Source organism: Scleropages formosus, chromosome 24 (assembly GCF_900964775.1).
Source record: "Scleropages formosus chromosome 24, fSclFor1.1, whole genome shotgun sequence".
In the NCBI taxonomy this organism is placed as follows: Eukaryota; Metazoa; Chordata; class Actinopteri; order Osteoglossiformes; family Osteoglossidae; genus Scleropages; species Scleropages formosus.
In genome coordinates, this window is record NC_041829.1 from 19249639 (window position 1) to 19277618 (window position 27980).

The following is a 27980-nucleotide window of genomic DNA, read 5'->3' on the forward strand; positions in this document are numbered from 1 at the left end:
TTGATGTGATTTCATGCTTTGTTTGCAATATCATTCAGACCAAAGTGCAATGAAGTCTTTTCCCCCCGTATCACACCTTAAAGGCACAGCAGCTTTATGAAATAAATTTCCCAAAAATGGAACGCCGGTTGATTGGATAAACTATCGGAGAGGAGCTTCTGAACAATCTGTCATACGTGCACGCTGGGATTGAACCTTGCCCCAGTTATCGGAGATGAAACCACAGTAGAAAGAGCGCACGGCTGCTCCACAAGCAGTGCAGCATCTCAGATATATCAATTTCCTCATCGAGCAGCTTCAGATAAATGCTACTGGCCGGTACTCGTTGTTTTGACCCAGAACTGTATTTACTGTACAGGATTATTCGGACCAAAGTTCAGCAGCCTTTTCATCCATCTCCTGACGGTACACCTCTCTCCACACCTGGCCACACCATAGGTAAGAAAAATCATCCTCATCCTTAGTCTTTGCTTTGCATGTTTCAGTCTTTGCATAGCTCTGTGTTTTTATATACAGTATATATACAGATAATAGATATAAACCGTAAACAGAGAAGCAAGTTAACTTTGTGTCAAACTTTTCATGGAATAAATGCACATTAATTTTCTTGGGCAGCATTGTCGTGTCACTCATACTGTAAAGAAAGTAGTAAAAGAATGGCTTTTTGGCTCTTTTAATAAGAAGTTACAACATGCAATATTTACATAATATATTAATAGCTATTGTATACAATGAACCTATTTATACACACATTCACATCTGTAAACATTGCCATCATCTTGACGACTCGTTAAGGAGAAGTCCTGTGTTTAAGTGTTTCCTCTGTGTAATCTCTTCCAGTTCCAAGCACGACCTCCCCACCTGTGTCTAGTGCTTCCAATGATCCAGTTGGGTCTTACTCCATCAATGGCATTCTGGGTATTCCCAGGTCGAATGGCGAAAAGAGGAAACGCGATGACGGTAAGAAAAAGCGATAAAAACTGAGGTTATAACGTGTCTGTTGTGAAACTGACGCCGTTAATGAGGGTTTTGCTTCCAGTTCTGTGTGTGGTGTGCTGCGTCAAGCATCGTTCCCTGCCCAGTTTTCGTTTGGAGGAATTCAATCAGCGCTCGGGTAGATTAATCTTTCATAACAGTGGATCCGGATGCCACGTAGCGTCAAATACTGGCAAGTGCAAATTATTAGGCGGCATACACCTCTGTCATCATCAGAAAAGCATCATTTTAATTGCTGTGCATCAGAGCTGAAGGTGTTCCAAGCCTTTGGAATATTAAAATTAAAGGAACACCGAAAACATGTTTGTAAATCACCATTTGAACGTGACAAGGGTACATTTACATTATTTATTTACAAGGGCACATCTTACTCTAAAATCATCATGTCCAAAATCATCGTACTGCCTCGTACAGAGTAGAACTTATTTTATGCTGCCAAACATTTAAAAGAAGAACATATTAAAAGTAAGGCTTTGCAGTTTAAAAACATACAGCTTATTGATAAAATACACCCACTGAATGTTTATTAATAAAAAAACTACTGTTTTTGTATAGTAGAAACGCCAGAAAAAGCTTTTTGGATTTCATAACTTGACCTCCACAGTTGTTTTCGGCAATTAATCTTCGCCGAATTGATTAAGAGGAGTAGGATAATTACGTGTCAAGTTGAAGCGGCAAAACATCCAGGTCAGCCCAAGAAAGCGCAATGCTGTGGTAAAAGACAGTACAACTCAAGCAACGTTTTCTCCCCCCCCCCCCCCCCCCCCCTCTTTCTTAGTGAGTGAATGAATAGATACAGGCAGTGCCCCAGGCTTTGTACATTATCGGTGCTGTAAGCAATAGGCTTTTTAATGCCACTTAATAAACATCTTCCCGGTGAAAAATTAAGATGGTGTATTGACACCATGGTGGCGCAAGGATCTACAGGGGGTGAAAATCATTTGAAGATAGATAGATAGATAGATAGATACCTTGCACGTTAATGGGCCACTGGATTCTCTATATGGGCTGTTTGCTAGATGTTTGTTGGTTGTGTTGGTGTGGGTTAAGCCAGGGAAGGGGTGTGTTGTTATACAGTGTGTTGGTCTTTGTGGAAAAATATGGGCAGCTGGAAGATGAGTAAAGAAGCAGCGCAGGAGGTCTTACAACACAAATAGTCATCCCTTTTGTTGAGTTAAGAACATAGTTATTATATCAATGTTTTGAATTTTCCTTATATGATTGTGCTGTTGCGAAGCCCTGGGCGTTGAGTGGTCAAGGGACAATGGCAGGGAAGTGTAGCTTGCACTTTGTTCAAAGTGAGGCACGTGACTGAAAATGAGAGTGATGCAGCAAGACCAGAAAAACTCATTAGGAGGGAAGGTGTGGGATCACAGCGAGGGAGAGTTTGCTGTTTGTTTTTCCAGCCCTCAGCAGCCCTCCACGTATCTGCAGCCTGTTTCTTCTCAACAGTCACACTAACAGGCAGCTTCTCCGCACATAAATGCCTGGTTGTCACTCCAGTAAAAGATCCGGGCTGGACAAAGACTAGGTGGATTAAACCTGCTCTTTCACAACAACAGTCAGATCCTGGCTACGTTAAAAAAAAAAAAAAATCAGATCTTTGCAGCTTCATCAGGAGCGGCTGCTTTAGTAACAGGAGGATTCAGCAGTGTACTACACCTCGTATTCATTTCCTTAGATAAAATTTGACTGTTGCTTTTATGTTTTCAGACTTGGCTGCATCACCAAATATTTAAATAACAATGGATTATGGGGGTATTTTTAATCAGTAGCTTTTCCATGCACCGCTGAAGTTGAGCAGTTATAATGGTACATATATAATTTCAGTATTGTATATTAATAACTTCATTAGGTATAACCCGTGTGTATTTGTGCACACATGTGTGTTGATTTTTAGCGCAAGTAATATTTTTGTGTAATCGCTGCTCGTGTAAATGACATTTTATTAACCAATGTGCGTTAATATATGAACTTATGCATAAATATATATTATATATATGTATTTCCATGAGCTACCTGATCCAGTTGTGTTTAGCATTCAGTTTATTATAGACAGCACCACACAGGAGCTGCACCTTACTTCTGTATTGTTTGCCATTGAGCTAATCAGACCCTGATGAAGACTTCATGTCGGGTTATTTGAGCCCTTGCCAATTGTTTAAAATGCTGGGTGTTATTTAAACGTAGTTCTTATTTCACACAGAGACATCAGGGAGGTCGCGTGACAGTTAATACATGGTTTAAATTTCATAGTAGCACAGTAGCCTAGGGCTACCTGAGCTCTGTTTGGCTTGGTACGCCTCATCTTCATTAGATCATAATAACGGAAGAATACAGAGCTGCTTCAGTAGAAATTGATCGGAATCAGAGACACGTACAACCCGGTGTATCAATACACAGTACCGCAGCAGCGTGATAGATTTACTGCGAAGCCAGCAGTGTTTGTTCTAACCTTGCTGTGGTTCTGTGGCAAAGCAGCGGTCCGGGAATCGGCGCCTCCTTCCGAGTCAGCGGTGCCCTTAAAGATGGTCCCCCATTACAAGAAGGATGTTGAGATAATGTAGTGCGACATGCGTTATGTACACCGGGTCTTCGGAAGAGGAGCTTCAGGGACATAGGTGTCATAAGAGCCATTAATCTGCCATTGTCATGTGTTATTGCAAATTAAAAGTAGCATGTTACACTTGCCGGCTATTGCTGGTGCTGGCAGTGTGTGAGAGCGTGTTTGGGGTAGTGGTGGGGGGGGGCTCTTCTCCAGATCATGTCGTTGGTGGCTATAGCTCTCCTCGCGTTGAACAAAGTGACATTTAAGAGAATTTGCAATTCCGCAGAGAAAACCTATTAATTCGCAAATTAACATCATGCAATCCCCCCACCCCCCCACCCCCCCAAAACCCACACCCCCACCCTACTCTCCTGGATGGGCAAGCTATTGAAAAGACAAAAGAAATACCCTGAAGGGAAAGACTGAGCTTCAGTTCTATCTGTGTAAAGATTGGTATCACTGCTCGCAGATATATAAACCAATTACTTTGGCAAACGGGCATGTTCTCCAACTTATTGTAGGCCCTGAATCCATATCCAGATTTATTTGTTTGTCTCATTATGTAAAACAGAATGCTATTCCCTGCCGGATGCATTAATAGTCAGGGAAAATTACGCTTGGGTGAGACATTCTTTTCACTTGTCCACTAATTTACAGAATTACCACTAAATGAGAGCAGGGAATAATTAATCGAGTGTTGACTTTGCTTCGCCGAGAACTCTAGCAACTGACTCAGGGTTAGAGCAGGTCACCTTCTTTGTATACAGCTCAACAGCAGATGAGAAACACTGCCGCAGCGTCAAGGATTCAGATCAAAGGTACTCCAAGGACATTCCTGGGCCATCGATGACTATACTTGAACAAATTAGTGCTCGTTTTTTCATAACTCAGCTATTCGTACGTCTACGTCGCCAACGGCCGGGATATTTATTCTCGATTCTTAAAATAACATGTGCCAGTGTGTAATCCCCAATTCATGATCTTTGCGTATTTAATGAATGGAGCCAGCGGCTTCTAGGAAGGCTGACTTTTCTTATTCCGGTCAGGTCGTAACATATGCAGCGCGGAAGAGTCGAACGGTAAAGGAGGGAAGAGCGCAAAGAACTGCGCCTACATCTGTTCGACTGCAAGCAGCCCCACTTTGACCGTTGTGTCGTTAAGTGAACCCGACAATTTAATAAGAATGAAGTTTGCATTTCGAGAAGGTCAGTCCTTCATGAGATCACACGGTGTTATATAAAGAGTACTGCGGTCACAAGTACTGAAATACCCTAACCCCCCAAACAAAGAACATAATTCTACACAAATTGTTAAGCCCCCCTGTAAGACTTGTGATTTTTCAGTGACTATTATATTTTCATTTTTGCTTAAGAAATGTACTTTGTTTTGGCTGTTTCTTGTGTGGTTTAATTGGAAGGGAAAATAGTTCAAGTAAGAAGGTGATAATGGTTACAAGAACTGAGGAAGTATGGAAGTTCACCTGTGAAAGATCATGACTAGCTGCAGATTAAGCAGTGGTTGGCTCATTGTGATGTCCCACCCTTGTTGGTACAATAGCTTGGAGTAATCAAGCACTTTCGGCTTGTTTGTTTCAATGTCCTGAGAGGGTCTATAGGAGGAGTGGTGTTGGATTTATGTAGTGTCAACTGCGTGGTACTTTTACAGTTTTTTTATGTTCTCTGTAATGCTTGAATTTATTTTTTGGCACAGCTTTTACACTTTGAACCTGTTTGAGAAATAATTACATGATAATTAAATGGTCAGTCTCCAACTTTCCCAGTGTTAGAAGCTGGATGTGAATGCTGCAATTTAGGTCTTATATCACCAAAGAACCTTCTGGAAATGCTAGGAGGAAACAAGAATTCAAATACTAAAGTCAAACAAGAGCCATAAACTATTACTGTCCTGTCACATGCTGAACTTTTCCCTTTTCAAAGGCTCGGGTAAAGGAATTTGCCATCCCACAAATATCACTTTGGCACTGTTTCCATTGCTCGCAAAAGTGCAACGCGAACGAGACGTCGCACCTGATCTGGGATTTCTCACATCCGCCGTGGAACCTGGAAACAAAGGAGAAGGAGCAGGAGCCCATTTGCTTTTCAAAGACCCTCGCTTTCCGAGATAAGATTTTATCAAAGACAACGACGAGATATCAGCACAGAGCTTCCCTTGTAATGAACCGGGGTCCTCTGTTAGCTAAACAAGGCCAACGGAAACTTCCCGTGCGTCACCTTGCCTCTCTGCTACCTTTACACGCCAGCATTGCCCCGCACCCAAACTCAGAGGAACCTCCGATAAACGTGCTTCGTGCTTCTTTGGCGTTTCCGTGTTCCGTTTCGATGAGTCCACTAGGTAGCCTGCCCTCCTCTCTCGAGGCACAGAATTGTGTCAAACCACCTCCCGCTTGGGGTCGTGACCTCTGGGCGTTAAGCCCGCGGAGAGGAGCCTGTTTTATAGAGCTGGTTATCTGATCTCATAGAGTCTGGTTCCTCGTTACTGGGGTGTTAATATGGAGAGATGTCAAAATGAACACACTCGAGTGTGTCAATGATCAATAAAGCAGCCGTTAAACAAAAAAGGGGGAGGGAGATTCTCTGAGACCCAGGCGCACATCTACCCTGATTATCGTTAATTAATATTACATCACGGCCGAGCCGGAAAAGTGCAGGAAACTTCTTTCTGCGCTTCGCTTCAAATAGATGCGACAGAATAATGCATAATAATTAATTCTGAAAATTCTGGCAAAATTGGGTTCACGACGTTTTAAATCAACGTGGTGCTGATGCTGGACAAAGTATGTTGTAATTTAAGTGCAAATATACAAAATACGATGTCTTAAAAATACTGCAGGGGAGTAATTAGATAGACATCAATATTTAAACATCTGTAACTGTCATTTTTATCAATGTCTTTTTTCTTCTATATGGTCAGAAATTTTAATTTCATAGCCATATTCAGAGAAAAAAACAAAAACACGCAAGGGCAGTCACAATTATGTTTGCAAGTAAGATGTGAACACACAAAAAAACGAGGAAGAGAACAGTAAAGTGGCCAGATTAACCTAGGCATGAGTGTGTTTGTGTGGAATGACCCTGTGTATGGTTTATTTTGCATGTGGGAAGCATACTGCACTATATTGAATTACAAATGCTGGGTTATTGATCGTGTTTTGTACTCCAGCCAGCTGATAGAAAGTAATTAATGACTCTATTTGCTTCAATACCAAAGAGAACAATTGAGTCTGATACAGCAACAACTGGCAGTGGTACGAAAGGCCCCCGGGGGACCTGTCCAGAAGAGATGCCTGCTCAAAGATATGTGGGCTGAGAGAGATTCTAGGAAAGCCATACACAATAATCCAAGACAGGGGAAAATAACAGAGCAGAAAGAATAAAACAGTATAACAGTCCCCTATGATTGCAGTTACCAATATATCATGCAAAAACAACCACTCATACACAGCCAAAGATACATCTTTTGGAAAGCCTATATTTTACAATGTGACTTGGAGCCATAAATCAGGTGCAGTATAAGGAAACAAATGCATGCACCTGAATATGAGCAAGCGTCTTAGAAAAATGCATTATGTATATATAATGTAAAATGCCCAAAAGAATAACCATGGACAATTTCTGCAAACTACTGCTGGTATGATCAGTCCAAACAGAAGGAGCAACTGTTGACTTATAAGGTTCAGTTATTACATATTTTATTATTATTCTGTCCTCTCACATTTTCCAGTGTGTGAACGTGCAAAGACATATGAAATATATGCCGATAGCGCAACAGAATGATAAACACATTTTAACAGAGTTCAAAAGTAAAATCAATGGCACATTTACAGTATTTGACTGCAAGCTCCCAGTATCCAGAGGACATTGGCTGCATGATGTTTACCGCGCGCACGCACACACACACACACACACACACACACACACACACACACACACACACGCACACACTCGTTCAGACCTAGCCTCCTGCACAACCCCTGCAAGCATTCTGTTCTTCATGAAAGTCAGGTTCATCCTCTGGCCTCAGCCATTGAAAAAAGGTCAAGAAGCAGAATGGAGTGGCAATAACGGGGCGAAATGGTACCATCAGTGAAACATGATTGATCAATTGAATTCCATGGCAGAGAAAAATGCAGGATTAAGTAGAGTATTATACGCACAATGAGTTGAGGCATGATGTTCGTTTCAAGTTCATTTCGGCTACCCCCCTGCCACCAGATCAGGCAATCAATAGGGCCCTTGCATATCATATATCACCGCTCTCTCGCTGACGAGAGAACATAATCTGCAGCAAATTTAGAATGACAGATTTGTAAGGGAGCTGGAGCCCTCCTGAATACACGGGGGGTGGGGGGGGACACTGCGGCACTGGTTTCAAGGGGGCTGAAGGTCTGTAGGAGGTTTTAGGTGCTTTGCATGGGCGACGAAAGCAAAAAGCAGAGGCTTCCTCTGCAGCGCGCCGGGGTACTGGGGTCAAAGGTCAAGGGGGGCCTTTCTCGTCGTGGGGAACGTGCTCCTGGGAAATGGCTAACCCGCCGCAAACTGTACCGTTTTGTCGAGACTCATGTCAGGGGGCTTTTTCCAAATGAAAGGCAATCTGGAAAAAATGAAAGCAATATCAGATTGTAAGGAAGAAAACTGCGCCTTTAAATTACTGCCCTTGATTTTCAGAGAGGCAAAAAAATCCCTTCGGTTTAGAACGAAAAGCCACTGTAATCGCCGCAGCTTTCATTAAAATACATGGTCTCCCCAACATGAGCATATTTGCTCTGATGGTAATCCATCAATTACTGCAGACCTATCACATCATGACAGTGCTAATACTGTGGGGGGTTGGACTTCCCCCCACACCCCCCTTTCCACTGCGGTGTCTGCGAGTGACACGCCGCTCCCGGTATTTTGTCTTCGCTCAGTCGTTCGGACCCCGCGAGTGCGGCCCGGTCCTGTCCAGCCCCACCATGTTCCGCACCCTAGCGCAACCCTACCATGTACTGCACAGTCCTGTGTCACTGTGCCCACAGTGCCACACCTCTGTCCAGCTACATCTCCATATGCTCCCTAGCCCAGCATCGCTCCAAAGTGGCGCTAAAGTGCCGAGCCGCCCGCACACTACGCCCCCGTCCGGTCCCACCCTTACACCAAAATCTTGCTGAGTCACTCTCTCTCCTTGTAGATGGTTCAGATGGTTCTGGCCCAAACAGTGATTCTCAGGGTAGTGTGGACAGTTTACGGAAGCACCTGAGGGCAGATGCTTTCACTCAGCAGCAACTCGAAGCTTTGGACCGGGTCTTTGAGCGGCCATCGTACCCCGACGTCTTCCCAACATCCGAGCACATCAAACCGGAGCAGGTTAGTAGCGCCGAGACGAACGCGAAACCATGACCACAACCACCAAGTCCATTTCTCCTTGTGATGTACTGCCATTTTTAACTTTTTACCAATCATGAATGCGCACGTACAGTACGTTCCCACCGCATATTCACTGCGCTACAGACGACGTCCATGTTTGTTTTTTTCGATAAACGTGCCATTATGTTGACACTTGAAGGCCTGCCTTAAACCACAATACAATTCATCATCATCAGCTATTAAGAAATTCACTGTGGATGTAGAGTCCACCAGTGGTTAAACAAAAACCTCACAGCATTACAGCTCGGACAGATCTGTGGTCTCGGGAAAAACTCCCACGCATTATTGATTTTTTAATGAAAGAAAAAAACATTCCTCGCCCCACTGTAATTGAGAATAACAAAACAACATATGCAATTAATCACTATCGCGGTTTTCGCCCGTGTTTCATTGCGTTGCTCCACTCTGTGGTTGGCTATTGTGTTCTTTTAGTTTCTGTATTTGCTATGTAATTACTGAGCTATACAGTAAATAAGGCATTTCGTTTTGGCAAATTTATATTATGGAATTACAGTATCTAAATTGCAAGATTAGTAGAGAGCTATGGTCTGGATTTATACAGAGCGAAACACTTACTGTTGACTCCTTTTGATGTTAACAGAGGAACCAACCATCTATCCATCATAATCGACAAAATTAAAAGGCAGCCTAAAAGTAACAGAATCACATGTAACAAAGAGAAACCCTGTATGTAAAACCCTTTATTAAAAGCCCTCAGCTTATTACAATGCATAACCTTTATTTACTTTCATTAGACTATTAAACAACAAGAGACTATTAATTTTTCCCTTGAAACTCCAAGTTGGACCCATAAAGCAAAAGCAGTCGCCTAATTGAGTTCATTTTAATTTCTCTCCGATCGCCACGAATTACGCTGGTGATAAATCAGGGGGACAGCCCTCACCTCTAGAAGAAGGCCTAATTTGCAGCTAATTACAAAACTGATTTCTACTGGAAGATCAATACCAAAACGAATTGGAAATGACTTGCAATCACAAAGAGCAGCAGAGAGAGTATTAAAAGAAGGCGAGGGAAAAGGGTAGGCGGGCAGAAAAAAAGGCCGGGAACAGTCCAGAAAAATCAGTTTTAATTTAATGCAATATTAATCAGACCACTTTCCCTTTTGCGGATCCTTTTTTTTTCCCTGGCATCCCCCCTTTTTTAACTCATGAAAAGGTGGGTCTAATAGCCAGTGTCTGGATGCCACAGAAGGGCATTAAAAACCCATTCTGGAGATGCAAAACTCAATAGGTTCACCCCTCCCACACTTCTGCTGGCCCATTTGGTCATCCTTTTCAAATCGCTCCTTTCACTTGTTTTTTTTTTCCCCCCTCTCTCCCTCTCTCTCCCCCTCCTTTATCTGCATGATAAAACGTCCGCTCTGCATCTGAAGGCCATTCGGGTGCACGACAACATCCGCAATCGCACCGCCGAACAGTTGTAGCAGACAATTAGAGTTTATCTGCGATAGAGGCAGACAAGGCTGGGGTCACGGGCTTCCCTCCTGGGACCGTGGCCCAGCGAGGCACTCAGACAGACACGGGGCCCCAGACCATCGCTGTCACCACAAGGGCTCCGGAAGTCTCATCTCATTAAAAAAAATACCAGTCTACATCTGCTGTCACTGTCAAAGAAATCACTACATATGAGAACAGAAATTAAAATCCACGCACAGTCTGAACAGAGACCTGACCCGATTTAACCATGACCATATCAAACCCCGAAGTCAGCATTTTTGAAAATAATCACCTACGTATATGTATTTAAGTATAAATATAAACATATCGCACTTACTTATAGTCACTTAAAATATATTGAACATTTGAGTTTTATCCGTTCATTTATTTCCTGCACCGCTAACAGGCAGGTGCATTGTGGGCCACAAACGTGGCCACATGGTGCTAAAGGGGTAACAAAGCAGACGAGCTACCCTCCACTGATCACGGCGGTGATTGCGGTGGGGTACAAAGGGCCAGCTGACACCCACTCTCTCCACTCGCCTCCAAATCCCACTCCCCTCCAAGGGTCCTCCCCCTCACACAATGCCAAAACAGCTTTACGATATGCATCTGTAAAGCGGGCCGTGGGCGTGTGTTTAACTAAATGTCCGGGAGGCTCTTTAATGGAAAATGGAAGAAAGCAAATTGATACAAAACTTTTCTTTCTCTAATTCAAGTGTTTAATTCAAATCTGCCTTCTTTACAGGCTAATGAATACTCACTACCTGCACTGAACCCTGGACTGGACGAAGTGAAGCCCAGCTTGTCGGCCAGCAGCAACCCGGACCTCGGCCCCAACGTGTCACAAAGCTACCCTGTAGGTAAGATCAAGTGAACATATGTGATCATCTGCCAAGCTACAGCCTCAGCTGGGCTCACGGGGGGGGCAGGGGTACAACTTTGCTCTAAAATGTACCAAAACTGTTCCAATAACATGACGCTAAATCATTAAAAAAAAAAATAAAAGCAATTCCAAAAAAGCTGTGAATATTTTTTGAGGGTGCTCACTTTGAGAAACGAGTCCCGTCGTACCTGGCCAACAGACGCTACGAGAGAGGATTCAGCTGTTTCTCGTTCGTGACGGGACTTCAAATCCGCGAGAGCGTATTGACTGGCAGGGTCTTGAAAGTTAACATGATTGACTGATTTCTTCTGCTGCTCTGTCCTGCAGTCTGCCCACGGGATAAAGTGTAGCTTAGCTCCACGTAGGCGAGTGTAAACAGTGTGTAATTTGTCCAGAAAGGACATGCAGCGGGCTAGAGATATCCTTCGTTAAATATCCAGTAGCATTTCTGCCTTCCTTCTTCAAATGCCGCTGTCCTCTTTTTTTTTTTTTTTTTTTTTTTTCCCCCTCTTCCCTTTTGCTCTGTCATGGTTAATGACTGCTGCGCTAATTGAAATATTGTCGCATTGTTGCCGACGTTATTACCGAGAAGAAGGTTAAGTTTACTGATAGCTAACTGTCGGGTTGAGATTAATACGCTGAGCTTTTATTAAAATTCACATAATGATGCAGGAGCCATCAAAGCCAATGAGTTCTGCGTGGGGGGAAGACAGGATGATTGAAAATTGCAGTCCCCCTTCTCGAATGAGCAGTGTTATGCGGAAAGAAAGGCCTTTTTTTCTCATTAATATGTGGGAGGTAGAGTTCCCCAGTAAGTCGGGCCTCGTGAGAAGAAAGGTGTGTTTTTGTCCTTTGTGCTCCGGCCACGGCATGAAAGCGGGCCCAGTGCAGGTAGCCCCTCTGAGCCAGGTGGGTTTGTTTGCACCTGGGATGCTTGAGAGGAAGTAGGTCCCCTTTTAGAGGGGCCCCACATGGCTTACCTGTCGGTTTATAGGGTAAAAAAGGGCTACAGAACTTCCTGGGAAAAGTACCAAGATATTAGTGTGGTCTTGTAACGTTTTTCTCCCGTGCGTGTGGTGCACTTCTTTTAATGTGAATAATGTATGAGCTACAAGCAAAATAAGAATTACAGCTATAAACAGCTGTCTGGTTGGATTTACTATATATGTAAACATAAACAGCCCAAAGATTTTTTTTTTTTTTTTTTTTTTTTTTGATGAACCACAGAATTAGTTCCCTTACTGCTGAACTTAGTGGTGCTTTTATTGCTTTATTACATATTGATTATAAATATATTGATTACATTCTGAAATTAACCAGAACGGTTCATTTATATATTTCCTGTAATTGCCTAGTAACTGGTATTATCAAACTTGATTTTTCCCCGGTGACTTCTGGTGCTAATAACTTAATCGGCAGTGTGTTTTAATCAGGTGCAGCATTTGGGGGTTGGTTAATGGCAGGATATTATGGTTTACTAGCATATGATAAACCCAGGCCATAGGAATGGAAACCATGCAAAAAGGTGTTAAATTATCTTCTTCATTTAGGCTGGGATCCAATTTCAAATTAATAGTGCCTTTACAGGAGAAAGAACCGGAGATTATGTTCATCCTTAAAATGTTTTCTAGCACCAATTAAAATGCCTGCAGTTATTGATCTTGTTGATTTTATGTCTCGGCATTTGCATAATCTATTAAAGATGAATGATTCATGAACTCTTCATTGCCAATGGAGATTGGAATTCGAGGGGAACTGCAAAGCTTGAAAGATAGAAATCTTGTGTGCCCTCTGTTTATCCTATTACAGCTAAAAGTAACAGCCAAGAAAGCATGCAGCTCAAAGAAGAAAGGGATTTAAGACACTGCACACATCATCTAAATTCAGAGGCAGGCTACTAGCTCATTTTAAAAGACCATAATTAAATACTATTTATGTTATATAAAATAGCCATATTACCCAAGTGTAAAATATTTTCAGTCATCGTGTATGCTTACACAAGGCAATATTGGTCATATCTTTAATAAGGACAGCTGGCTAGCGTTTTACCGACTTCCCATAAATATATTAGTACACTGTTAAACCGTTGTTTATCTTGTAATTAACGCCGCTAAATGTTTACTGAGCTCCTCGCATACAGCATCGTCGAGCAGGTGTGGTTTTGCCGGACGAGGCAGAAAGACTGGTGACCCACGAGGACGGTGTCCTGTGCTCCCTATTGTCTTTTGACCGCTTGCTCGGGTACGGTCTCGGCGTAAGATGAGGGAGAGCCCCCGCCCTCCCCGCATCTTGGGATCCACACATTTCCCGCTCTTCGCACGGTCGCCACTGTAACGTCACTGCAGCGACCGCACTGTTCGGCCGGACACAGGTTCGAACAAAGGGGCAGCAATTAGGGCCTCGAAGGGCCGTTTTTGTGCATGCCCATAGAAGTACCATTCGTGAAGAAATACTTGTGGTGCCAGTGGGACAGTAGGAGTGTCAATGGGCACCCCGCCGTCACATTGAAAACCTAGGCAGGTGCCGCTGGGCTCCTACCCGTTCCGAAAGCGTTCTGCAGGAAGTGAGCTGGGCGGCCTCAGCCGCGAGAGCGTTTCGATTCCTCGCTCTGGCCCCACGCACATTAGTCAGGAGAAAAAATAAGAGGACTCCTCCTGTCTTGACTGGGCTTTCCGATGAGCTCTGGGCTGAAATATATCCCGATCGGAGCTATTTTGGAAGAAGGGCGTGCTGTTCTCCAGTGAGCAGCAAGCAACAATGAGCCCCCTCACCCCGGGTTCCTGATGTGTGGCCTCGTGACAAACGGCTTGTCCTTCCGTTCGCTGGGGGAGCCCCGACCTATCTCAGAAATTAATGTTTATTTCGTCTCTTCAAAAGCACACTAACCTTTGAGCACACATTTGATAATGAATGACTTTCACTCAGTGTATGGGGAATTAAAGCAATTTGGCTCTCCAAACATTCTTTACTTAGTTGTAATTAATTAGGGTGTGGGGGTTTTTGGCTGGTGATGAATTGCTACACCCTGAATACAGAAAATGGAGGTCAAAGATTTTGTTGTTGCTGCCGTTGTTGGGAGCATGAAGGTGTCCCCCATCACGGCGATTTTAAAGCTCCCGACCGCAGAAAGAACAAGTCGTGGATAGGAGCCCTTGCTTCTCTGCTCTGGGAGATGGAATGAAGGTCACCAGTGATTCGGCGTGCGCTGTGAGGAAGTACCCTAGACGAGAGATGGCTTGCTTTCACATCTAAACCTGAGCTTTGCCCACAGTGTCCTTGGGGACGTGTGTTTATCTTCTATGTGTGGAGTGTGTGTGGGGGAAGGTGGCGGTTTTTAAAGGGAGGGTAAACTCATCTCAAACTCAGGTCATGGCTGCTAAGTTTTGATGTTCGGTGGGCTTGATCACCCTTCTGAGGTCGGTGTGGTGCGGTGCTATGAGAACACAAGTCCTGATTCCACAGATAAGCCTCCCCCTCCCTTGTTGGGTGTCAGGGTTCGAAGCTTTATTCTGTAGCATTGCTTTTTGGGACATGCAGCCTGTGCAACACACCCACCAGCTTTATTTTTGGAGCTAATGGAAGATTACATAAGGAACATTTATTGCCCTAAACTGTGCTCGTAGCCTTAATTACAGGTCCGCGGCGTGTGCAAATGCGGCCCGAAAATGTACACTGGGATCCCGCAAAGACACGACTGTCGCCGTTTACTGACATACATTCCTTTTTTTCTATTTATAGTGTCTAAATCATGTGGGCTTGTATTGAGGGGCTTGCCCAATAATAACCATGGAAAAAAAGCCCTTTGAATTGATTTGTGTGGGAAAGAGGCCAGTAAAGTGGTTTGATTTTCTGGCGTTAAGTCTAAGAGGGCTGTCAGCGAAGGGCCCAATATAAAGAAACCCTTTTCTTAATGAGGAATCTCTACACACAATTCTGTTGTAAAACAACAATGGCTAGGAAGCAGCTAATGAGGCTATCATGGTGCACTGAGAGCTCTCCCAACAGGCCTCGCAAACAGAAGAGGATTTAAAAGAGGACATGTAGCACCAGTAACAGTGCTCACATTGATCGCTCGGGGTTGCGGAGGGAAAACGCGGGCAAATGAAAGAGGCCGAGGCTCATCAGCGAGAAACGCGTTCTGGAGCCTGCTTTTCGGCACACTGTTCTCCCCGCCGCGTTCGCTTTGAGAAATACTGCGGAGGCCGAGCTTGCAAATGACGCCTCTTGTGCCAAGTCATCTAGGAAATAATTCCATCTAATGTTTTATATCACATTGATGGCCTTCTAAACTACTACAGACGGAGAGCACTTTCATTTTCACTGTACTAACGCAATGCATTTGATCCGTTTACTCTATATTTTTTAATATTTAAAGCTACTTCCAGTGACATCTTACTTCTTAACTAATTATTCAAAGCTAAAAATTCATTTCTCTTGTCAGCAGCGTTCTGGTCTTTGCTTTTTGTCCGTTAGGTTTGAAATTAATAGTTTTCATCTGTTTAAATGAAAATTTAGCACGTTATGCAAGTCACTTGCTTCTAAAGGGCAAGAGTACCAAACAGATACATCTAACCAGGGCTGCGGAAGGGCTACAGAAAACCTTCTACTCCGACTCCAGTAACCCATTTTACTATGGTCAACATTGATGGTAAGATAAATAAATCAAATGAAAATGCTGTTTTTGTTTGCACTTGGTTTTGTTCATGTATCATTATTTGTCACATTATTGTTCACAAATAATGATACTACGAACAAAGCCAAGTGCAAACAAAAACAATTTGAGGTCAAATTTTTTAAACACAAAAATTGCAATGTAAAAAAAGCAAAAAGTAAAATTACAGCCACTAAAATAAATAGATGTACTGCATTATTTTCAAGAACACGAATGACTTCCCTTTAAAAACAAGTTATTAAATGTCTAATGAGAACTATAAAGTGACATAAATATGCAAGATTGCCAGTATAATGAAATAAATCTGCATATAAGTAATGAAATACGTAAGCAGATAAAACCACTAGCTAGTTGTTAAGAAATAATCCCGCTCATGGTGGCAATTGCTGCTTAAATTTTGTATCTTATAATTAACATAACTCATATTATGCGATATCTGAGACCTTTTCCAAAAAATTATGCCTGTAAGACTTCATGTTTTCTTCTTGCCCGAAGACTGAATCCTACCAGCAAAAAAGTTGTGTATACATCTAACCGGGGCTGCAGAGTCGGTACACAAAACCTTCTACTCCGACTCGAGTAACCCAATAATTGCTTCAGACTCTGACTCCAAAGCACTGCCCAAAAGTTGCACGTTATTTTGTGGGTCGACTTATCCGGCGAATATAAACGTAAACCTGTATTACACCTCTAATTTTCGGGGGATGACTTGTACGCCGGCATTTACGGAACATTTAGTCTGAGTCTAAGTTTGTACCGACTTTAGCAACCCAAAAATTGCTTCCGATTCAGACTCCACGGCAATGCATCTAACATGCACTGTGGTACCCATCGTCACGGATGCCACCCAGGCTTCTTGTTTGAAAGCTTACCTAAGGATATCCAGGGACACATTGCCAGTATACTTTAGTTTGCTTATGTGAAGATTATACTTCCTTAGAAACATATTCGATATAGGATAACGGAACGGTGGTGGATGCAGACAGCTTGGGTGGTAACAGCTGTGGAGTCCAGCATTTGATACATGCCCTTGGGGAAGTTAAGGGTCTCAGTAGATATGATGCAGGTTTCACTTGCATAATAACACTGCAAACTGAGTACCCTTCTTGAACTCCAGTAGCCACCCTCACTCCACCCTTCTTGTCCACCTTGTGTGACCATGACCGCCATAATGCTTGTGTACATTCACCTACGTTTTGTTTCTCAAAGATGGATTGATTTTTAATTTGATATTTTAAATTCTTCATTTTGAAAGATGTAGAGTTCCACCATAGGCCATTTTTATTATTCATTGTTCCCTGTTTTTCTTGTCCTTTGTGGTGTGTGTGTGTGTGTGTGTGATGGGCATGTATCACCACCGTGTGTATGTGTGCACGCGCATGTGTATGCGAACATGCGCTTGTGTGTCTGTGCTCCATCCGGCAGAAGCCCCCTTGGTCTGTGTAAAGCAGGAGCCCCACGAGGCCTCCCTGGCCCCTTTCACACCCTCCTCCCTCGGGGGGTCTGGCTTCTCGGACCTCCAGCCCTTCAGCCAACCCGCTGTGTCAGTAGACGCCTCCACTCCTTGCTACAGTGCCTATGCCCACCACGGCCCCAGCTACAGACAGTACGCAAGCCAGCCTTTACTTGCAGGTACTTACCCACGGAAGCCAAGAGTACTTTGTGCAGGCTGGCTACATAAATGCTTGCTGCTTTAAAGAAGAATTAATGAGATGGGTAACTGAAATCCGCACAGCCATTTCCCCCCATGGCTGTGTCGCGCTTTCCTTTAACACTCTTCCTTAAATGCCTGTACCTTCAAAGACTGCAAATAGTGATCGTGCAGAATTTCTAAACCGCACGTGTGTGTGTTCACCTCTTTTCGTGTCTCCGGAAGGGTCTTGACCTTTCGCCGTTGAGTAGGGTGCAGCTGACCTGCATGTTTCTCGGAATGCCAGGCCAGTTTTCACAAACTGCGGAGTCCTACTCCGCACAGCAGAATTATGCTGGGATCCCTGAACATGGGCCTCCTTATTAACGTGTGGTTTGGGAACCAACAGTGTCCCTGAAGTTCACAATGTTGCACGGCCTCTGTGTCTGGGCTGTGGCTGAGCTTGGACCCCATGAGGTTGTGCAAAAGCACTTTGGTAGTAAAGTTTGTCGCCCCTACCAAGAGCTGAACACGGAAGCATCCGCAGCCTGTAGCCCAAAAAGTTGGTTGAGGTTCAGCTGGACATCCAAGAGAGAAGTTCACATCCATATTGTCCCACCGAGAGGGGAAAGACGCGTTTGACTCAGATTAGTCAGGTTGCAGTCAGCAAATTTTCACAGAAAGAGCCACACCACTCAAGCAATTTTCACGGATGTCTCAACCACACATATTTCAGATGCGATTAAGTGAGAGTCAGAATCACCGTACGGGAGTACAGATTTGGAGTTCGATCCAAAACAAGTCACGCGAAAACAAAAACTGCCGGCTTTTGCCAACTGCCATGATTAATGTGTGTTGTCGTTTAGAGGTATGACATGAACATTTTCATCACCATAGTGCCACAGCACCATCTTCTCATTTCTTTACAGCTGTTCACTTGCGAGTTTTTTGTTGCAAAATTACTTTGTTCACCGCCTTTGAAAACTTATTCAGATGTTTGGCATTAAGTGCTGCAAAGAGTTAAATGGTCTGATTTTGCTGGCTGTTGTCTGTCTTTACAGCTCTTGGATTGAACATGTTCTCCGCTCCAAACAGCCCCTAAGCGCTTGTTTGTATGTGTGTTTCTTTCCGCTTTCAGGTCGAGACATGGCAAATACAACCCTGCCTGGGTATCCCCCTCATGTACCCCCTACGGGGCAGGGCAGCTATCCCACCTCAACACTTGCTGGAATGGTTCCTGGTAGGTGACGTTTCTTTTTTTATTTTACTACATCGTTAACTTTTACTCAGGTTGTTAAATTTTCAGATAGCAGTCCTTCTGAAAATAATAAGCTTTCAAGGACCTGATGTCATTCAAAGCTTAATCTGAAATTCAGAGTTTCGCTATTGAGTCAAGTCCTTCATTAAAATGTTCAGCGAAAAAGTTAACAACGGCTCCAGAACCAGCCACATTTTCGCAAATGCATGTTATTTATGCCAGTTAAGTATTGAAATGACCTGATTCCAGTTCTGTAGGGCTTTAATAATGGTAACGATGTCATAGTCACCTGACACCTCCTCCAATAATACACTGAAGCTAAATGTAGGTATTTGGTTATGCAATGTATAACAAATTTAGTAATTTGACTGAAATTAAATTAATACATGGTTTTTAAACTTTGTTTTAGTGGACGTGGTGTGTTGCGCTTGTAGTGGATGTGACACAACCAACACAGGATTTGATTAGGGCCTGATCCGGCTCACTGGGGATGGACAGCATTGACCTGGTGGGGGGCTTCCGTGTGTTGTCTGATGTACATTGAGAAATGACACGTGCTCGATATCTGATCATGGACGACGAGATGGGCCAGACCATTCGAGTTCCACAGCTCATTATCCCCCTGCCCCCCCCCCCCCCCCCCAGTCTGCCACCCCTACCCTGCGCGCGCACTTTCACAAGTCGTCGATAAACATTGTTTCCAGCCGACCCTCCTTGGTGCTCCAGACCGTATCTCTTTCCCCTCTACTTAACCCACAGTTCGGGTTCATAGCAAACAGTTAAGGGTCACAAAACAGAGGCATAGGGGGCCTGTAAATATTTAAATCACTGTCTCTCACGGAGACCTGGCTTGGGTTTCACTGCCATGCACCAGGACACTTTTTCAGGCCCTGAGCTTGTACCCGTTCCCAATGCAGAAAGCAGCGTCGGCTGTCCTCCCGCACACTGACCCATGCAGAGAGGTGTCCGAGCCCATTGCTGTGGCAGCAAACAACTGCCCGCGTTAAAAAACAACAAACAAAAGGACATCAACAGTGCATTGAACCAATGACAAAAACTGCTTTATTTTGGCCAAATTATTTTTACAAGGTCGTATTTTACTTTTGCGGAACTATTTCAAGATATTTAAGGTAAAATTTTGAGAAGAGAAAATAATGGGTTTGAGCCCAACTGTATAAAAGAGGGATCGAATAGCTATTACCTCTTGGTCATCTGCAATGAACTGTACCTGTTACATTTTGTTTAGAAAGATAATTTGGTGACAGAGTGGATTCAGGTGGAAAACTTTTTTTTTTCTTCTAGTGAATCAAATATGTTTTTATCACACATTCATTTTCGTCAGTCACACACAGTAACACATACCTGAAAAACCCTCTTAATCCTAAGGCTATAGGTTTTGTGGGCTTTCCCATTCATCTGAGCCAGACGGACTAAGATTTAGTGACAGGCCCCAAACACTGTTAAAGCTAAAGCCATTCTTCACCAGCTTCATATAAAATCTCGCCTTTATTGTCTCATAAAAGAAAGAAACGTGCTGGACCAACAGCATTGCTCACTGACACGGTCTGAGTTACTTCCTGCAAACTGGAATTCTGCAGCATACAAAAAAAAAAAAGAAGAATTGAAGGAAAGAAAAAATCTATACAACCATCCTTTTTCTAAGGAGAGCCCCAGGGGTTTATATGGCTACCTCAATCCGATAGATAGATAAAACAGAAAAAAAAAAAAAAAAAAAACTTTAAACTTTGATCCAAAATAAGCCACGGTCTTAAAGAAAACTGTAAAAGGATTAACAAAGTGATAAATTCCGACTGTGGTGGTACCGAAGGAATTATAGCAAGGTGTAGTCATGCAATTTATTTTACGCTGGGGTGCTTATGATGAATATGAAAACATATATAACCAGCAACAACAAATGCCAAAGTATATATTAGCTACTCTGACTTGTAAAAACACCACGTAAAGGATTTAATACACAGATTTAATACAAATTCCGAGCATTACAAATTCATTTGCATTTTGCTATTGCTGCAGTACACAAAAAGTTACCTGAATATACAGGCAGCCACATACAATTTCAGAGCTTCCTAATTCTGTCCTTACAAAATAATGATATAAAAGGAGATGAGAGAGACTCACAGATCTAGTGTATTTGCATATTTGTCCAGAAAAATGCACAGTATCAAAGTAATCAAAGCAGCAAGTAAAATAAGTTAAATATTGTATGGCAGGGGTTCTGTTAGGACGATTTGTTCTAACAGCTTTTCATTAATAATGGTGGGGTAGAAACAGGAATAGTGGCCCCATCAAGAGCAAAAATCTAACGATGGTGAACACACTTTGACAAGACAACTGGTTTTAAGCATCTCTTAAGAAGCAAAGAGCATCAAAAACACTGATTGTATACAATATAGGAAGGAGAAGTAGTAGAGTCATACCCCAAGATACTTCCGTTCAAGTTGTGAGACCCATTCGACTTGATGGGAAGTTTAATCCAATACACCTACTTTGTGTTACAAGGCATTTCTTTGCATTTACGGGAACCTCGTTCGGATGTGACGTGACAGCTGAGCAGCACCAGACCCTCACATTTACATTCGTTCATTTAGGAGAAGCTCTTCTCTGAAGGATCGTGCAATGATTCTTAAGCTGACACCTTTATCCAAGGTGACTTACAGTGTTAGATGCACTGCACTAAACTCCCAACAGTCATTCACCCATTTATACAGGAGAGCAATGTAACACTCACACACGCAAAAAGGCAAAGGGCAACTTTGAGTCGCCAGTTCATCTGAGATGTCACCTGAAATAATATGTCTTTGCACACTGGGAGGAAACCCTTGCAAATATGGGGAACTGGGGAGGCATTTATATATTCTCTTTATATTGCTGTTTTTGCTTAATTTTTAATAACAATTACAATCAATTAAATTACAGTATAATTCTGTAAGCATGTAGTTGTGTTTTTTTCATTTTTTTATTTTTGTGTAAACAGAAGGATATTGTAGCATATCTTATATTATGTGGTAACAGAGTTAGACAGTTCTTGTAGTAATGGGGTCTTTAAATGGGACTAAAAAGTGTTTTGTGTGGGGGCTTGACATTTGTCAAGGACACAAGTTTTGACAGCTGCGTGAGCTGAGAAACAGGGATAACCTTACAGGCCCTACAAAATAATACAACAAATTAAATGACTTTTTATTGATCATCACAAAGTCGTTAACGATTTATTATTTTAGTACTCAATTATCTTGAAGACAAAACTAGAAACAGCAGTCCTTCTCTTTACACCGATCACAAACGTATGACTTCTTCTAGGGAGTGAGTTTTCGGGGAACCCCTACAGTCACCCGCAGTACACAACGTACAATGAAGCCTGGAGATTCAGCAACCCAGCTTTACTAAGTGAGTATTGTGAATCTTTCCCTTTCTGAGTATATTCCAGCAACTGTGAATGTTTTTAGCTGATGAAAACTCAAAGAAACATCCCTACGGTAAACCAATTACTTACTTTATAATGAAAACAATGAATTGTTCTCTAAGCAGGAAATCGTACAGTATTAGAATGTTAGTTGAAAACATATCGTATCAGCATGGTACACATTTATAGATTTTGGCTGAAAAATTAGAAAACCAAATTGTGCTGATTGCAGACTGGACTGTTTAATGTCTTACCAATATCCATGTAGGCCTTATATAATGACTATCTAGCTGAGCTTCCACTTGTAGCAAATTCTAATGTAGACGAATTTTTGGCATCACATACAAACAACTTAGACAATGACTTGTATGGAATAGTTTATCCTGCAGCTTTGGAAATGTTTATTCTACTGCTACGCTGTGTGATAATACATTATTGGATGATAATAATAATAAGATAAATTACAGACTATAGCATGTTTTTTTTTTTAAGTTGCCTGTCGCTTTTTTCAGGCTTGTAAATGTTTGTCAGCAATGTTTGTTTTGCACTCTGCCTTTTACACTCGTCTATTCTTCTCCTGTTAACTTTCAGGTTCCCCTTATTATTATAGTGCCGCATCAAGAGGCTCAGCTCCTCCCACTGCTGCCACTGCCTATGACCGCCACTAGTTACCATGGAAACCAAACCAAACGACAGGAAGATGCTTTTGTCCTACATATTGTACCGGTGTGAACAGTGTTAAGGTCAAAGGAACAGAAGGTGGCTCCAAAACATCCTCTCTCATGCTTGCAGAAAGAAGGACGGACTAATAGGGACACCCGAAAAACTCCAAACAAATCTGGCCCTTACAACTCCAGGTCCAACTCCACCATGAGCAAGACTGTACAATTTCAAAAAGACTCTGAGAGATTCTAAATATATATATTATGAAGCGTGAAGAAAAACCAGGTGTGAAGAAAGCAAAGTTTAAAAAAAAAAAAATTGACGTGGCTGTTTCTCCTGCTTTATTAGTTTGATTTTCTCTTCATGGATCAATACATTCCTTCACTTGATTGATCTCGTCTCACGAAGAATCCAGTGTTGAACACAATAATAGCTCACTCAGTGTCGGGTCCTCGTGGACAGGTGGTTTGGTAACATTCCCATGGTTTACAGGTTTACTGAGAGCTTTGCGTGCTGAAGATGATAGTGCCAGTATGGGCTGCAGTTTGGTGCTCCCCCCCCGACCCCCCCCCCCCCCCCCCCCCAACTCCTTAACCGTTCTCAGTTTTCGATCTGCAAAACAGCATGTATCCTTTCTCAGCAATGCCACGAAAAGATTAAGTGGACATGTTTTCTGTGATACACAATCAAATGTAAAAAAAAGAAAAAATGTACGTTTGAAAACGAACGGAAACCATGGCTCTTCATGGCCTTCCACAAACCTGAATTTAAATTAGTAAATATATGTTTAACTTAATTTTTTTATCATTTTCATATTGTTGTTATTACTGTATTTTGAAGGTTTTTCTGAACATTTAGGATTGGTTGGTTTATGTTGTTTCTCTCTTCTTTTTGTTCAGTTGTTTTCTTGTTTTTCTGAGACATGGCAATTCGTCCAAATCCACACAACATCTGATCTTCACTTGTTCTTGTTTTTTGCACTATTATCGGAAGGTCTGACGCTGTAGGATTGTATCATGCAAAGTTGACAAGCGATAACTACCTTTTTCTACAACGGGGCAGTATGAGAAATTGTTCAATTAAAAATGTTACGACAATTGGCTTGAGCTGGCACTTAAGAAGGCTGCAACACAAAAATTCATACTGTGCCGACGTTTACTACGGGGGATATTCCAACAAAACCGTTCTCTTGTTATTTATTACGGATCCTTTCATTCCACAGTGTATCGTGTCGTCTGTAGAAGCGATAAGTCCCAGTTCTCGGAAACTAAAATACAGGTGGTTCCCGACTTACGATGCGGTTACATTCCCCTAAACCCATCGTGAGTCGAAGATATCCTAAGTCGAAACTGCATTTAATACACCTAACCTACCGAACATCATAGCCTAGCATACGTGCTATGGCCATTACGGGCTCGCCACCTTCAATGCCGGACAATTATCTTGAGTTTCTACTCAAAAGTAATTGCCCTCCTCTTCTTCTTACCACCAGCTGCAGGAGACACAGATGGGCGTTTCATAGACATTATGGATGCAGAAAACACAACCGCTTGACAGACTGAGAGGTGCAGATAGCTTCTGCTGCCCAGCATCGCGAGAGAGTATCGCACCGCATATCCCTTGCCTGGGAAAAAATCTAAATTCAGAATCTGAAGTACAGTTTCTAATGAATGTCTATCGCCAGCTCACTATCGTAAAGTTGAAAAATCGTAAGTCGAACCATCGTAAGTCGAGGAGCATCTGTATGGCAGTTAGGTAGTACAGTACACGCTTGCAGAACTCAGATAACAAGATGGGTGTGTGTTCATACATGTGTGTGCTGCAGGAATGCATGCGTGCGTGAGAGGAACATGGTAAGAGATATCATAACACTAGATGTCTCAGGCACCCGGTCACATCAACACAACAATATTCATTCCATCTATAAACGAAAAGCACAGGCCTCATATTAAAGTATGAAGCAGAAATCGACTTTCGAAAGACGAAAAGCATTGTGAGCTCTACATTCACCAAGACCAGATCACCCTTCAAACGATGCTGGCAGAACTCGAAAGGAAAAACTTTGGCACATACAGTAGCTTCAGTTACCATCTGAAGGCTGTGGGAAAAAAAAGAGTACAACAAATGCCACAATTATTTTTTTCAGAGTCAACAAAACGAAAGCACATTTAGGGTTTTTTTTTTCCTTAACAGACGATAACAAGTCAGACAGAATTTTTCATTCATACTGCTCCTAAAATGTAAAGAGAATGTAATTTTTACTGCATTTGCCAAAGACTTAGTTCTTGTTAATATTTTATTTACAGTATGTGTATGCATTGTACAAGCAGTATTATAGAGAAAACAAAAATAACTAGTCAACTCTGAAAATGTATGTGGTAATATTATGCAGAGGATAACGATCATCATATGCATATTAACCTGTAAAATATTGCAAAAGGTGAATTCTGACAATTATTTAATGTTATGTTCTTTGCAACAAGTTGCTGCTTTGTAGAATGGTTTGGTGGAGTGTGAAGACACTTCCACTTATTGTATATACACTAAGAACAGTGACATTCTGACCACTGCAGTCTCATTCCAATTTACTCGTCCCATTTTGTAGATATAAAAAGGCAAAAAAAAAAAAAATCTGCATCACTTTATGTCTGAAGTCCTGTCGTGCTCCATGGAAAGGCAAAGCATGGAACAAACCTGTAATAAGCCATTGATTACTGGTCCGAGTGTGGTGTCCATCACGAATCGCGAGCTTCATTCTGTACCTTTTTGTTTGTTTGTTTGTTTGTTTCCATTTATTTCTCACGACGACTTTGAAAATCACTATGCAAATCAAGAGAAAAAACAGGCTTTCTTAACCGTGTTCTTTCTGCACTTAAACTGTTTGACTGACACAAATAGAGAGATCTTCGCGCCGAAGGAAAGTGCCGGATGTGCTTGCTCGGAACGACTGGGAGAAAAGCGTATTTTCTTTCTCGGATTCTTAAGGCTGTTTCCACAACTGTTGTCCGATTGTGACCTCCATTCCACGTCCATTGTGAAGTGTATCTATGTTTAAACTGAAGCGACGGGGCAGGCCAAGACCTCCCACGTCATGTTCAGCAAGAGCAACTTATTTTGTGACTATTAGATGTTATAGTAACAACATCGCTCAAACCTATGTAATTGTGGTCAATTTGCATGCTTTTTCATACATGCACACCCTGTGGGATATAAAAAAAAGATATGTTGCAAATGAGTAACTTCCTATACAAAATTGTACCTTTAAAACTTTACTTGTTTCAAAGAGTGAACATTACTTCTGAATCGGGTGACCCTATAACTCCTGCAAACCTACAGCAAAGAGAAAAAAGAAAAAAAAAAAAACACAGAGAAATGCTACCAAGGACTGCAGCCCCTTGCTCTGAAACAGGAAATGTGAATGTGTAACGATCAAATTGCACTTTTGACTATTAACTGCTGTATTTCCTACTGAACTCTGGTTGCGACGGTTGAGTACCGCTATTGGCTACTGAGGAAAGAGGCGTTTTTAGCTACGACTGCAGAGCGGATTGGAGGGAATGGGTCTCCTACAGTTGTAAAAATGATACAAGACAAGTGTCACAGATCTAAAAAGGATTTTCGATGATCTATAACTAAAGCCACATGGCTTCAATCATTGTTCCACTTCTGTTCAAATTTTTTTGTGCACATGAGAAATAAATTTTTGTATGTCAACACGGTTGCATGACTACACGTGACTTGTTATTGAACTTTTTACTGCTAGATAACATCTGGCTCTTGAATTCCATGCTCAAAATTTCTTGTGTGTGTGTGTGTGTGTGTGTGTGTGTGTGTGTGTCTGTGTGTGTGTCTGTGTGTGTGTGAATGAATACATGTGATCATGAGTCCAGTATGTTCTGTATGGTCCATACGGTGAGCTATAGCTTACAGTATATTAACCAAATTACATACAATATATATTTTAGAACATTATATATGACATAGGATTGCATTACATTGAAAGCAACACCAGCCCCCACTTTATATATGGCTCATTGTCCTTCCATCATAATTTGTGTTTCTCAGTTTTTCAAAAATTGCAGAATACATGGATTAAAAGGAGACCTGCACTGACAGTGAAGGACACCGAAACCACAAAGAGCTAAAAACAAAGACAAGAATAAGTTTCAAGCTGGAGGGCAACATGAGGTTTTTAGGCAAGATGTTACCTTTCCCAAAAGATTCCTATTCATTACCGTTCTGCTCTGTTGGAGAAGCAATAGACTTCAGTTTCATAGATTTTTGAAAGCTTACCTTTTATTTCTAAATTTACACAACGTTTACTTTGTTAATGTTATTTAGTTTTGTGACAAATGCAACTTTACTAATACAAGTAGTTAAAGATTCTGTAAAGCAGTGTTCTCTCCTCATGTCTCTGGTTTCATCTTCATTATGTTATAACTAGAGTGATTGTTAAAACTGAATGTTAGTTTTGAAAAACGTGATGCTTCCTTAAATTTCACAGTTAGGTTAAAGGATAAACGTGATAAGGGTTTTAGTTAGTCTGTTCCTCAGATAATGTAAAATACAGCCACATTTAATATATGCTTTCTATGTAAAGTGCAACGAATTGAAATTTAATTACACAATCTGTAGTTAAATAAATGAACTTTTGGGAGTCTTTTGATATAGACTGTATCTTATGTTCAAAGCCTGCAGCGAGAAAACGGAAAAAGTGTTTTCTTCATGATCTGGATCAGTGAGCAAACAAAATACTGAACCTCTCTGCGCTTTGTAAAGCAGAAATATTCATTTAAGGGCCATGGCTGAATGCAATTAACGTTTGGGTAAAAAAAGTTTAATTTGGCCAGGAAATCCTCCCTAGTGTGCATTTTTTTTTTGCTTTCTTTGTGTAGCTGATATTGATATTCAATAGGCTATTGGTACATATGACCGAAAAAATACATCCGTTATGAAGTGCATCTAATGTAATATAAAAACCTGCCAGTTTCTGATAATCTGCTGACGACAGCATACCATTTACAGT

General features: G+C 42.0%; 1 protein-coding gene across 2 annotated transcripts in view; it reads left to right on the plus strand.

Moving 5' to 3' along the window:
• The window catches only part of LOC108939458 (paired box protein Pax-2a), a 31693-nt gene extending 8170 nt beyond the window's left edge, over nucleotides 1-23523 (plus strand). The window contains exons 5-12 of one of the 2 annotated variants that reach the window (XM_018760818.2): nucleotides 359-438; nucleotides 841-960; nucleotides 8732-8907; nucleotides 11173-11287; nucleotides 17408-17614; nucleotides 18751-18852; nucleotides 22189-22275; nucleotides 22902-23523. In XM_018760818.2, coding sequence (XP_018616334.1) covers nucleotides 359-438; nucleotides 841-960; nucleotides 8732-8907; nucleotides 11173-11287; nucleotides 17408-17614; nucleotides 18751-18852; nucleotides 22189-22275; nucleotides 22902-23023 — 1009 coding nt within the window. In that variant the 3' untranslated portion in view covers nucleotides 23024-23523. Of the gene's footprint in view, nucleotides 1-358; nucleotides 439-840; nucleotides 961-8731; nucleotides 8908-11172; nucleotides 11288-17407; nucleotides 17615-18750; nucleotides 18853-22188; nucleotides 22276-22882 lie in introns of both variants that reach the window. The other variant, XM_018760819.2, reaches the window with a different exon arrangement.
• Nucleotides 23524-27980: the final 4457 nt, after the last annotated feature.